Source organism: Hippopotamus amphibius, chromosome 8 (assembly GCF_030028045.1).
Source record: "Hippopotamus amphibius kiboko isolate mHipAmp2 chromosome 8, mHipAmp2.hap2, whole genome shotgun sequence".
NCBI lineage: Eukaryota > Metazoa > Chordata > Mammalia > Artiodactyla > Hippopotamidae > Hippopotamus > Hippopotamus amphibius.
The window spans coordinates 17,822,525-17,836,875 of record NC_080193.1 but is presented as its reverse complement, the minus strand read 5'-3'; the positions used below and the strand labels follow the sequence as shown (position 1 = coordinate 17,836,875).

Below are 14,351 nucleotides of genomic sequence, written 5' to 3'. Positions count from 1 at the left end.
TATTCCACATCACTTCAAAATAAGTATCTAATAGGTTTTATATTCCATTATAAGCCTATTCAGATTCAAAGTTTGAGAGAAAATGGTTCAATGTGCTTCACTTTAGTGGTTCTTTACTTTTTTAAGTCAAGAGGGTCATGGAAGAAAAAATATTATTCAACAACTGTCATTTTTCTAATTAGTATAAAGAGATACACACAGTTCTGTGTGTATCTCTAACAACTGATTTTACTCTTTCACTTCTATAATCAGGTTATTACTTTCAAAATTCTTTTCCAGTTCATCCGAGTAATGTTAAATAATTAATGGTACATTTAAGAAATAAAGATTTTAGAAATTCTATTTTTTGTTAATTGAATTATTTTCTTGTAGTTGAAGACTAAAGAAGAAAATAGAAAGTTCAAATGAATTTACAATAAAATTATACCCACATGAAGGTGAGCAATGTGTATCAAGTAAAGATATTTAATGGAGCTGGGTATATTTTTGTTTGTTTAAGCTTAAAGATCTTTTTCTTTTAAAAGTTCTATGCACTGATTAAGATAGATGATGACCAAACCCTGCAATCATCGCATGCTCAAACTCTAGTTATCATGGAAGCAAAACAGCAATATCAAATAGCAAAAGCATTCTTAACCTAATTGTAAGATCCTGTCAAAGTATATTTTTTACAGTTTTATAGCTGCCGTCAGCACATTCTTCAGACTAATCACAGATAAAACTTGGGCTCCTGTGTTTGTTATTCCTCAAAAGGGAACTATGGTCAGGAATTAATGCCATATATTGGTGTTACAGAAACACACAAGACCTGGGTCCAGAATACTGCCTGACATAAAGTAGGATGTCAATAAAAATGTATGGAATGAATGAACTGGAGGGGGAGGGACAGGGGGCGGAGACACGGACACATAGTACTGTAAGCCCAAAATAAATGCTTGTGAAATGAATCAATGAACAAAGCTGCTAAGAAGACATGAAATATAATCCCTCCAAATGTTATGTACTGTATTTGCCTTCCATTTGAGTGCTACTTTATAAAATTATAAAGTATATTCATATTTATGAAATCTAAATGAATCTCATTACAAGACCATAAAGTAGACTAGGCAAAAATTACTTTACTCACTGAGAAAACTGAAATTCAGAATGATCACATGATTTGCCCTAACATATGGTGAATAAATGTTACAGCCCAGAATTAAAACAATTTTCCCAATTCCTCATTATTCCACTATTTTTAGTACATATACTTCGACTTCCTCAAACACAGCTCAAGCTCAGCCCTTTTTACACTGAGTAGATAACAAAATGAACATTGTCATTATGCTCCAAGCCAAGTGTTACCTACCCCCGCTGACCACTGATGACCATGTGCCCCCCGCGGGACTGGTCCTTGCTGCTGGAGGAGCAGCTGCTTCACTTGGTGGGGTATGGGATACAAATTCTAGGCCACTGGAAATGGAACCCCTCCCAGCAGAAACTCTGTGATTTCGAGGGTGTCGCTGGGCCTTTGGGGACATCCTTGGAGGCCCTAAGAAAGAAACAGTGAACATCATATAAATGCCACAATGTGCATTAGTACTATTTTTTTGCTGAATACACACAGCCCATTCTTTCTCTCTCTCTCACACAAACACACACATTCCCTCTTTTTCACTTCTTGATTAAAAAAAAAGAAAACAAACACCATACATATTTTTGGCCATACGCTTTCAGAATTATTTTGTGGAATGCCATAAAATTTTTATAAATAAATTTTATCTTATTTCCCTTTATTTTTTAAAAAAAGGGAGGGATGCAGTTGGTGGTAAGAAATCAAACAATAAGATGTCATAACTCTTCAAAGACCTTAGCAATCTGTTTAATCTACATCCATTATTTGTAGGCACATAAAAATAAATATGATAAAATGTTAATAGTATAGGGACATGAAGGAATAATTTTTATTTTAACATATACTCTTAGCTTTTTCCCCTCAAATTTTCTACATTACTTCTAAAATTAGGGAAAAAAGTTTTTAAACAAAAAACTATTAACCCCAATATGCCTTTGTACTAGTAAAAATATGCACATTTCCCTTCTTAAATTTCTCCAAAACCTTAATTTATCTACCTCTTCTTTCATGGTGATTGATTTCACAACCCATGTCTTAAAAGAGTCCTCACCTGTAGGGAGTGTCTCAGACTTAACAGGCTGTGAACTGAAAATTCTACTTTAAGGCATAACTTATAGACTAGAATAATTGACATTTGGGGAAGACATTTGCACTATCTGGATTATCAAAATTCAACATCAATTGTCACCCCATTAGTGATTTCTATTTATAAAGAAGCCTAGTGTGCATTCAAACAGAACTGTCAGGTGAAAACAATGGACACGACTCTTACCACAGAAACCTGACAGTGATAATAACACCTGGTAAAACTCATTCTTAATACCAAAGCCAAGGCTCCTTACCCTCACCTTGCCAAACTATTTTTTATTTTATCTTATTTTATTTTTGGCTGTGCCACACGGCATGCGGGATCTTAGTTCCCTGACCAGGGATCGAACCCATGCCCCCTGCAGTGGAAGCATGGAGTCTTAACCACTGAACTGCCATGGCAGTCCCTTGCCAAACTCTTTAGAATGTCAAATTAACTTGTGTCCTCAGTAGGAATTCAATCATGGGCACAATATTACAAAGAATATTGTTATATAATTTTCATCTGGAGATACAATTTATATGGAAGAATGAGTTAAGAACTGGGTATTTGCATATTTATACATATTTTTTACATCCCTTTACAGAAAAAGACCAAGAAAGACGGCTGGCATAGCTCAATGAAATCAAACTCTTAACTTCAAAAAATTCAGTCTTTGGCGATATGTAAAATACTTACAGGAACAAAATATACTCTGTATTAAACACAGAAAACCACTATATTTAACAGTTTTATTTTGAAGTTCACATTTTAAAAATGCTTCAGTGTCACCTAACTACAGGACTAGAAAACATATTTTAATTCAAATTAGTTAAAAAGAAAAACTGAATAACATAACATTCCTGAATATGCAGAAGGTACAGTTTTGTGTGAATCCTCACATTTAACTGTGGTGAACAAGCTCACACTCACTAATGAGTTCTGTTTCATCTAACACAGTCTCATGCACATCACTTACGCAAACAACAGACCACAACAAATACATCAACAGAATTTAACTTTTTATTTAGAGGTCATTATCACAGGCACTTCTGAGTAAGGAGGTCACCTTGAAAGTCATGCTGTTCAACACGTTGTTCAAGGTTAGCTGCTTTAGTCAAGATCACATGACCTCCCTGCCCGGATGACAACAATTTATTAAAAAGCAGCCAACACAGTTTTCTCCAGGGAAGGATTTTATGCCAGAAAACTGTTTTAGTCTCAACAGAAGCAATATCAACTGTAATTTTAATGAACAAATCAGATTAAAATTTTAACATATCAAATCCTCTGAAATAATATCAAAGGCTACTGTCACTCAGAAAACAGGTTTTTTTATTTACACATAACATTTAAATTAAAATGTGACCTTTCTACAACACATTCATGTATTTGATATGTAGCAATGGTGGATTTAGCATCAAACAATGAATGAGAATTACAGGATTTTACTCTCCTTTATTTTGACACGTGCAAACAAACAAAAACACCTAAAACAAAAAAAACGCTACTAAAGATTCATACATGGTTTTCTAAGGTAACAATTTTACCTTAGATCAAGAACTTCCAGATTAAAGACGTTCACTATAAAATATTACAAAACTAATTTTTTTAAATTCCCCAAACACAAAATCAAACTCTGTACTGTAATCTAATAGTAAACACACAAAGGCAGCTACACGTAATGTCCCTCTCAAAAAGGACCCCTAAACCACCACTCCTGCCTACAGTCCACAGGCTGATTCACTAGTACCTTGGCCAAGCAGCTATAAAATGATAGGCTCTACAATAAGTCCAAGATTGACGAAGAAAGTTCACTGTTTACCATTTACCACTGTATACATTGTAAAGTGGGAGGGAGAAGGCCCTGGGCTGTAAAAGACCACCATTACCAGGCAGAGACAAAACCCCCATTCTTACAATTCAGGATAGTTCATAGCTTCACACAACATTTATCAAATTTCTCTCTAATGAACAAAAGGTTAATAGAAATAGTTTTAATAAACTAAAGTTAAAACATAGAAATTATAGGTTATTAAATAATGAAGAGGAAACTATTTTGTAATTATAAACTCACATAGGAGTTAAACAAAGACAAACAAAAACATGAACAAATTGTGGTATTGTACCTTCTGAAGACATGCGTTTAGGCATAGTAGAGACAGGAGCTGGAGAACCATGAGCAGAGGGGTGAGACGGGGGTCTGGATGGCCGCGAGGGGGGCCTGGAGGGCGGCCGTGTAGGGGTGGCTGCCCGAGGTGGAAGAGAGTTGGGACCTGACTGGTAGCGAGAAGGTGGGCGAGAGGAAGGAGATGGGCAAGGCGATGGCCAGGGAACACCTGACAGAACAAATGATATGAAGGAAAGTATAAAAACTAAAGAAAAAAATGAGGGAAAAAAGTAAACAGAAAAAAAAGTAAAATGACAAAAATGATTTCTTGTACATTTTAACCCTTTGAGGACAGTCATTTGATTTGTGATAAGTTTTAGCATAACTTAACTGACATAAATTCACATTTTACTTTAACCTCCTTAAAATTAAGTCTGTTTAAATGAATACACGTTCCCAAAGGGTTAATTAGGATCTACACATACTATTGAAGAAGACAGTTAAGACTTTGCCTATTAATCCTGCTTCTATAACTGTTTCTTGGTAACCAATTGTTAAAAGGAGTATAACATACACTAGATAATTTCACACAATAAATCATAAAACTCAGGAATAAGATTATTACTAAAGGTTTTAGCTTTTGAAACATCAGCTATTATATCCCATTAAAAACACCGGTTTCTTATAACTGTCTGTGGTTTTCATCTAGTTTATACTAGAATGTGAGTGTGAAATCTCATTAAGCAGGTACATTTACGTAGAAATAGAACATTACTTCTACTTGTTTCTAGAGTCACAGGAGTGACAGGTTAATATTCATCGCCTTTTCAAAAAAACATTTTAATCTTATCGAATTAGAAAAGAGGGGACCTTCTAAATAATTTATACAGTTAAACATTCATCTAATAGACTGCTTAATAAACAAAGCGACTACAAAGCAGTCTTCACCAAATAAACTGACACTGAGGGATATGCACAGGTCAAAATATAGCTAACATGTAACATGACACATCACTTACCTTAACCTTAGGAAACAGTCCAGGTCTCCTCTCCATAGGGTTCCACACCCTTGAGTATCATACATTTCCCAGCCCCTTTCAGGTTTTTTACTTTGAAAATTCTGTTCATGAACAACTAAAACTCTTTACTCAGTGAGCAAAGAAATTTCACCCCCAATACAAAGTACAGAAAATACTCAAGAGTGTTCACTGGAGAGGAATTCTGGAGAAAGACTCGATGAAAACAAATGAAATTGGAAACTTAGTGTTCTCTATTTTTCTAACTTTCCAAACTTAAATACCTAAAATTGAATGCCCATTGTTGCCCCTGGGTCAGTAACTAATACACCATCAGTATTATTATTATTATTATTATTATTATCATTATTTTTTAACTTTTTTGGCTGTGCTGCACAGCATGTGGGATCTTAGTTCCCTGACCAGGGATGGAACTTGTGTCTCCTGCACTGGAAGCACGAGTCTTAACTGCTGAACTGCCAGGGAAGTCCCCCATCAGTATTATTAATTACCATAGTTCCATATAGTCTATGGTACTGCTGTGTCCAGTATCCCTGACTTGTATGAGAGATCTATGACCCATGAGCTATATTTAACCTAGATTTGGAGGTAGAATAGAAAAAAAAAATCTTCCTACTAAAAATGCAAGTTTCTGTATTTTACTTAAACTACAATATTCGCTCTTACACTAAGAGTTGTTCCTATTTTTTGAAGCACATTTTTTCTTCACCATCTTAACATGACTCTTGGTTGCGTCTTGTATTGCAAGTTACCTCAACTCCTTTCTTGAAATAAGCAGAATATAAATACATAAACAAACAGTTCATAAAATGAATCTATATTAACCACTGAGCATTTCACACAGATTGTGATTTTCCAGGTAAACTATGTCTAAATAATTTTATCATCCAGTGTTTTCAAAATTGAGAACCTACCCAAAGTTTCCAATTTCTTTATACATGTGGAGTGTTTTTTTGCCAAGTGAATGTCTCTGGTTAAATTTAGCACTTTGTATTTCATCATGCTAAATACTGTATGTGCTAATAACATACTAATTTTTACTAATTTTACTAATTTGATATCCACAAAGACAAATTTAAAATAACTTAAGTGAAAACTACTCCACAGAAATCACTGAAAGTATGCATATTCTTATCAACTATGTAAAACTGTAAATATTCAGAAAACTATATATTTGATCAATGACACTGACAAATTCGGTCAAAATACTTGCCTCCGTTAACTACTCTTTGGTCTGAACCAGAATTTGGGTTGAAATCTGAAGAGTGAGAGGTGGATCTTGATGGCATGGAGCCCGACCCAGGCTGGCCCATACGCGTTGAATTCTGTCGCCCACTTCCCCAGGATATGACTTCTCTATTTCTTTGTCCAGGAGGAATATATTTATTTTCCCTGAAAATGAGAGATCCTCTAAATCATTTTACCCTAACAGATACCAGGCCAATGAAACATACCGAAAAGTAATTTAGGCAGAAGGGATGTTTGTTATTAAAAGGTTAAACACTTAAACGGCCCCACTTCCAGACATCTTTAAGCTCTAGCCTCTGGCCCTTCCTTTCCCTCAGATCCCCCCACTAAGGACAAAGTATAACAGATGTGAATTCACTCTTATCCTACTTGGCCTCTTTATGGCTGTTTCTATCAATCATCATCTGTCTTCTTGAAACTCTTCTTCCTTGGTTTTCTCTACTTCGTTTTCTCTGTAACCTCTTCTCTTGGTGGCTATTCATTAGTTTTTCATGGCTTCAACATCGATCCCCCAAATCCACACTGTCAGTCTCACAGTCTCTACATCTCTCACTGAACATTTTAATTCAAATCACGACTACTAAGCTGTGAGTGCCTTGAAGACAGAGTGTGTATCTCATTCTACCAGGTATGTAGCAGGTGTTTCTCAACACGTTTATGAATAAATGCACGAAAGACCTGTGAGCCCCTCGAACGCAATAAATTGCACAAACGGACTCACTGTATCTCCCCTCAAGCTTGCTCCATGTTTCCTATCACCGTTACCAGTACAACCACCAATTTGCTTGGTAACCAAATAAAACTCAGGGTCATCCCTGGTTTTTCTAACCTTTCTATCACCGATCCTGGCCTCATAGATTACCAAGTTCTCACACTTGAACCATTTCAATACAATAGCTGGTCTCTATGTCTTGGCCCGTTCTCAATGTCCCAAAGTTGGTTCATGCCATCCCCTACCTACATGGTGCTCTTTAACATGACACACAAAGAGTTTCACTATCTTAGTTCCTATCACCAGCTGCTACCACTGCAACCTCAACATACACCTTGTATTCCAGACATATGAAACAACTAGGTTTTCCCTGAACTGGACAAGTTCTTTCACCTGTCTTTCACCATACAAGGAACTCCTCTGTTTTATGTCTCTGAGTGGCAGACAGATCTACCCTATCACAAAACATCACCTTCTCTGTTAGTCATTCTCTGACCCCACAAAGTTATGCTAGTTCCTCCTCACTTGCATGTTTCTAGTACTGTGACCAACCCTCTAATCTAAGAAATCATACTGAACTGTAATTATGTTATATGCACTGCCCCCGCACTGTAATTATGTTATATGCACCGCCCCCCCCCCCCCCACCTGTTCATTATTCTTTAACAAGCTCTTCCAGTCCTTGGCTTGCTCATCACTGTAGATCCAACACTTGGCTCCACAGAGGTGATGCTCAAATAATATTTTCCAAGATTAATCTTTTCTCTAACAGAACCCGAAACCAACTCCATTTGCATTCTCTACCTAAGCTAGGTTAAAGGAAGATGAAATATAATAATAATAATACACCTTCTCACACAGACCTTGAGTTGTGTATCCAAAATACTGCATCATGATTTCCTTTAAATACCTAGTGTTTATGTTGTGGCCCTCACGTTCACTGGAATTTCTCTGAACTGCTGTGTATTTTTCTTCTTCGCTCCTATCATCATTTTCCAGGGCCACCCGGGCTTTATACTGGGCACTTGATTCAATTTCTTCTGCTAACTGGTTTGCCCTTGCTTCTCGTTTTAAAAATTCTTCTGAGTTATCCCTTTCTAAGGGCACCCTGAAACATGAGGAAAAGAAAAAGCAGAGTGAGTATTTTTAAAGCCATAGTTTACATATCTGTCGCAATCAACTATTAAGAGAGTTTAGAGTTTAAAAATGCTGATAAAACTGTAAGAGAGCTATAGTTATCTATTTATTTATAAATCAAAATTTGGATTCTCTTCTGTCCCTCTCCCTAGAGGAATATAACGTTTCCAAAACTGATTAAATTGACTACTCCCCCATAACCTCTACACTTACCAATTTATAAAGTTTTTACAGTGTAAAAAAAAAAAATTTATTTAGAGCAAAAATTAGGGTATAAATAAACTACATTTAATCCCTGTTTTAACGGGAATTTCTCAGCATAGGTAGTAACAAGATAATTCTTTCACATAATTGTTTAACTTAAAATCCAACAGAAACATTTATTCAACATAATTTAAGCTGATGAAAATCAAAGGCAAATGCACTAAAAGAAAAGCAAACTTTTAAAACTTACGTATATGAAGATAGACTGCTATCGTATGTAGATACTACACCATAATTTTCTTCATTATATCGAAACATATCATTGGGATCCCATCCATTAGACTAGAAGAAAATGAAGCTCATTTTTCAAAATGACAAAGTACTTATCTTCTTTAATTCAGTTACAGTTGATATCTACATTAACAATATCATATTATTCAAGCAAAATCTAGTAAAATTAAAAAAATAGGCAAAAGTTTGCTTTAAAAATGTCTTAAGGAAAAATTTTTCTTCTACACATCAACCCCTACAAGTTGGTAAATAACAACAGTAGAACCTTGAACAATTCAGGGGGTGGCGGTTAGGGGCACCGACTCCCCGCACAGTTGAAAATCTGCAGATTCAATCAACTTTGGATTGTGAAATACTATAGTATTTACTATTGAAAAAAATGCATATAAATGGACCAGCATGGTTCAAACCTGTGCTGTTCAAGAATCAACTGTATACAAAACAATTATGAGATGTTATTCATAAAAGTTCAGAACATTTTATTTACTTTATAAAATATGAGCCTCAGGTCAGGGTTCTCTCCTTTCCCTACTCCCTAACAGTGACCTTTCTACAAGGTATTTACCCAAAACCTCTTTGAGTTGACTGATCATCAGATCTGACTGGTAGAAAGGGGTAAAATACAGCGTATAATCGTTATCTATGTCAGAAGAGGGCACAGCAGCATCTGAGCAATGTTGATGGCAATTTCAAGACAAAAACCTGTCTCTTAGGTCATCCATCAACCTTGGCTCCCTCTGTGCCACTCCAGATAAAACTATAATGTAATTCCACCACTAAATCAACTATTTCGGCCTAACATATGTGGGCAGGAAACCAGTTACCTATGGAAGATTTAAAATATGCTTTTAGTATATGCTCCATGCAAAAAATTTAAACCATGCAGAAAGACATCCAGTGAAAGGTAACATCTGCCAATCCCAGTGTGCACAGATAGCCACCATTAACAACTTCTCGGGGGTAATTCCTGACACCCTCTGTGTGTAAGTAAGAATATGACTGTCATCATCAGCTCTCCTTTTTGAAAATTCAAATAGGATCTTCTTGTTCTGCAACTTGCTTTTTCTTTTAATAAGTTTTAGATTATCTTTCCAGAATACTTTTCTTTCCAGTGGACATATAGTACTTCAACTGAATGGAGGTACAATAAATCTATTTAATCCATGTCCTATTGATGGACAGTTAGGATGTTTCCTATTTTTCACTATTAGAAAAAAAAATGCTGTGAAAAACATCCTCACACATAATTGTATGAATGTCTTATGGATAAATTCTCAGAGGTAGAATTGCTAGACCAAAGTGTATATGTGGTTTAAATTTTGATAAACATTGCCAGAATGCTCTCTAGAAAGCACATATCAATTTAACTGCTTCACTATCAATGAAAAAAAAAAAAAAGAGTGGATATCCTCCACAGAGGTGATGTGCTGCACAAACCTGAGAACCTTCGCATTAAGTTATATGTGCTTCTTTAAAAAGTTTGAAAATTAATAAAGATGTATTATTGCCTATGTATTTCCAGTTTTACAACGGGACAATGACTTAAACATCAAACACGGATTTGTTAAATAAGACTTCTCTGTAATATTCAATGAAAGATTCTTCATCCCTTTTAAATTTTACCATCTAAACACTCATTTTTGGCAAGACTTACTTGTATCTCCACAGTTTAGAACTCACAGAATCCTAATGACAGAGTCATTATTAAGCATTTGATTTACAGATGATGTGTTATGGGAAAAGTAAAAATAATATATGCCAAGAGGCTTTTGGAAACAGATTTTTGTAGAGAATGTTCCTAATTTTAAGACAAAGAAATTTACTTACTCCTCTAATTCTAATGTAACCTAACAATATATCTTAATAATGAATACCTCTTTGACAGACAAGAAGCCTAAAAATCACACTTTGACCTCACCTCTAGGTAAAGCCAACAGAGAAGACGCCACTTTCCTTAGGCTGCCTTATTCTGCAGAGCATTCAAAGCAAAACATGCCGGCATTTCTAGTTTCCCATGGTTTCCAATTTAAATTTTTAAGTTGCTTATTAGGACTTATTTTAAAAACATACAAATAATTCATAAGCATCCCAAAGAAACAATTTTCTGTATATACTGCCTAGGGAGACGTCTGTATTTACACAATAAAACTGCTACTTCAAATATATTCACAACAATATACTTAAATTAAAACCAAGTGATAGGATGTCATACCATTTCACACGACCATAGTCTGTTACTAATACAAAAGATTTTGCTTACAACATCATTTTCCAAAGCTTCCAGTTCCTCACTGGTAGTGAGTTCACCTGCATCCCAGGGCTCCAGGTCCTTCTCTTTGTGTTCACCATTCACTTTAGCACTGATAGCGGAGTCAGTAAAAGCATCTGCAAAGGATGGTTTTGGTTGAAAGATCATATAACCATACAATGGGCTATATGAATACATACATGGATTACCAACAAAGATGTGTGCTAAAAAATAATTATGAAAAGTGAATTTCTGATACAGAAAGAATAGCATTCATTAACAGTATGCTTTCAGATGTGTAATGCTTCTAATACTATAACCTTAAAAAAAATTGAGTAAAGGGCATCACAGATGATTATTGCTGAAGGTATGTTTTACCCATATAATTTTAAGCCACATGAAATGTTATAATGTATTCACACAAGTCATCAATTGTATTAAAAATAATTGCTTTATATTTCAGAACTGATCCAGAAATTTTCTATCAATCCATCTAAAACAAGACCTCTTTGTTTAACAGATCCACTAATTAGATACACACTCAGAGCTCCTGCAGCCAAACATATGCTGATCTTCTAACTTTCCAAATCCACGTCTACATGCAGAGGTCAGTATCCTAACATACCCTTGCTGTTAGTAACTAAAGCCATCCTAAATGACCCATCCCCACACAGAACTCATATTTCCCAACAGCCACTCTCTGTTACGAAGTTCAGGCCCCACAGTGTTACCTGTCCCCAGGAGGTTCAGGTGGCTGGCCTACCTGGACTTCCAGTCAGTACTTTCTCACCTAATGTATCCTTCTCCTCCTCTGTTAATGTTACTGAGGAGCATGAGCCTGTGAGAGCCAGCATGGCATCAGTACGCTCACCTGACAGGAAGGAACTATCTACACCGTAGATGTTGTCCAACGGAGAAAATTTTTCTCTAGTTGGAAGTTAGGATGCAGCTAAATAAAGGTCCACTTGGATAACGACAGTGTTAGGAAATGCTTTGGCGATACAGGCTTACATTTAGATGTCTGGACCTATAGGGTATGCCCTAGTTCAGGGCTGTGGAGTAATACTTCTGCTGATTTGGCTCTGCTAGAGAATACTGGCTCCCAGTCACCATGCCCTCACCCTTACCACAAGCTGCCATCAACCAGAAGGAAGGAAAAAGAAATCAACACCTGTGTTTCCTGCAAAAGAGAATTTCAGAGGGATTTTTGATTTGGTACTGTTTCTGTAACTGTCATTGGCTCCCTAGTGGGCAAGGTGATGGTGAAATAAGAAACTTGAGCTAGCAAATTTAGGTATGGCACTATAAACATAGCTAGCTCTTACCTCCTCTCACCTCAAACTACGGGTGGATAAGTGGATGTGGGTGTGTACTCATGCACACAAGAGAATAAAAGCGTAATTGCACCTATGGGCTAGCTGCCAGCTCTCTCAGGCAGCATGGCTCCTGCGGCTAGCAGTTATAAGAGCCAAGAGCATACCAAGGGGGATCCCCAAAGCAGCAGGCCTCAGCTGGGAGTGGGATTAGCATTCATGGGAAGATGGCTGCATTTTCGGAAAGCTCTCTAAGAGGTTCTAAGGACTGATGTTATATTCATAATGCCACCTTCAGCTATAAGCCACTGATGGCCCTAAAAACTTGGCTTCATATGACACTTCCCTGAGTCAAGTTCTACTCTGCATCATCTTAAAGTCACACAAATTCTTGATAAAATTGATTTTGCCATGTGTATTTTCAAGAACATAAAATGCTCCAAGAAAAACATCAAATAGTAATTTACATTAGGTGACAAATTCCCTACTTTCTCACAAAATTAGAACAAAAAACTAGACTACAGAAAAATTACAAACCACTGATGTTATCTTCTACAAGAAGCAATGGGATTATTCACATTTAAAATCCTGTTAATGTTTTAATCACACTAGTTTTTGAAAAGCATATATTTAAATGAACAAAGCATTTACTTAGATGGAAACCCAGCATTAAAGATAATATTCTTTTTATTCAAGAAATTAAAACCCAGAACAACAAAAGATTTTTGTTAACAGATCCACGTAAATGGACTTTTTATCACTGTAGACATTTTATCGCATATGTGTGTATGTCCTCAAACTGAAAGACTGAAATGTACAATAAAAATAGCTTAAATATATTTCTATCAGTATTATTTTAAACAAAATCAAAAAGGACCCCCAAACGGGGAGCCAATGTGAAAAAGCAAGGATCTAAAACTTCACTCAACCAAGTTTTAGTTTGCTAATTACAATGTAGGTTGTATTAAGAGGCCATTAAACAACCAATTTTTTTCCACGCTACATTTTTATCTTAAATCTTCTGTTTACAATACCGACCCTATAAAGGAATTAACTGTTCACATGTTGCTACTTAACATCACATGCTCCTTTCAGGGCAGAAAAGGGGGGGAGGGAAAACACAAAAGTATATTTGTATTAGTAAGGAATGACACTCTTTGATTGAAAAATTTCCCACAAAGAAAGTCCCTTTTTAAAGATGAGTAAATGGTTTAGGGAAAGACATGCATAAGATGTGCAGAAGTGGAGAATCAGCAAAATGAGGCTACAGTGTTGAGATGGCAGGGAAAAGCCTGGTCATAAATACTGTATTTCAGGCCAAGACTGTATCATTAGTTAGAAGGAAGCGAGACCTGAATAGTCCATTCTACACTATTACCAATATCTACTACTGTAAATCCTGAATATGTGATTTTATTAATAGCCACATTTGGGTTTTTGAAAAATCACTGTTGGTATTAAATAGTACAATGTTATTGCCAGGATTTCTGCAAAATCCAGAAAATCAACGGGCTATAATCTAATTGCAATTGTGAGAGTTTGATTACAGATTTTCCAGTGCCATAAAGTCAGAGTATATTAATTTTCCATTATCCTCTATGGTAAGAAGCAAAAGCATTATAAAAGCAAGATGCAAGAATACAACATGGGACTTCCTAGGTGGCACAGTGGTTAAGAATCCGCCTGCCAATGCACGGGTTCAATCCTTGCCCCAGGAAGACACCATATGCCATGGGGCAACTAAGCCCATGCGCCACAACTATTGAGCGTGTGCTCTAGCGCTCATGAGCCACAACTATTGAGCCTGTGTGCCACAACTACTGAAGCCCACGCACCTAGAGCCTGTGCTCCGCAACAAGAGAAGCCAC

At 36.2% G+C, this 14,351-nt stretch overlaps 1 protein-coding gene across 14 annotated transcripts in view; it reads right to left on the bottom strand.

Annotated features, from left to right (window-relative positions):
- The window catches only part of ATXN2 (ataxin 2), a 145,112-nt gene that overhangs the window by 62,482 nt on the left and 68,279 nt on the right, over positions 1–14,351 (bottom strand). For 13 of the 14 annotated variants that reach the window (XM_057746834.1, XM_057746825.1, XM_057746823.1 and 10 more), the window contains exons 6-11: positions 11,183–11,307; positions 8,882–8,973; positions 8,201–8,398; positions 6,544–6,722; positions 4,313–4,522; positions 1,349–1,531 (exon numbers count right to left, since the gene is read on the bottom strand). In XM_057746834.1, coding sequence (XP_057602817.1) covers positions 1,349–1,531; positions 4,313–4,522; positions 6,544–6,722; positions 8,201–8,398; positions 8,882–8,973; positions 11,183–11,307 — 987 coding nt within the window. The remainder of the gene's footprint in view (positions 1–1,348; positions 1,532–4,312; positions 4,523–6,543; positions 6,723–8,200; positions 8,399–8,881; positions 8,974–11,182; positions 11,308–14,351) is intronic. The other variant, XM_057746833.1, reaches the window with a different exon arrangement.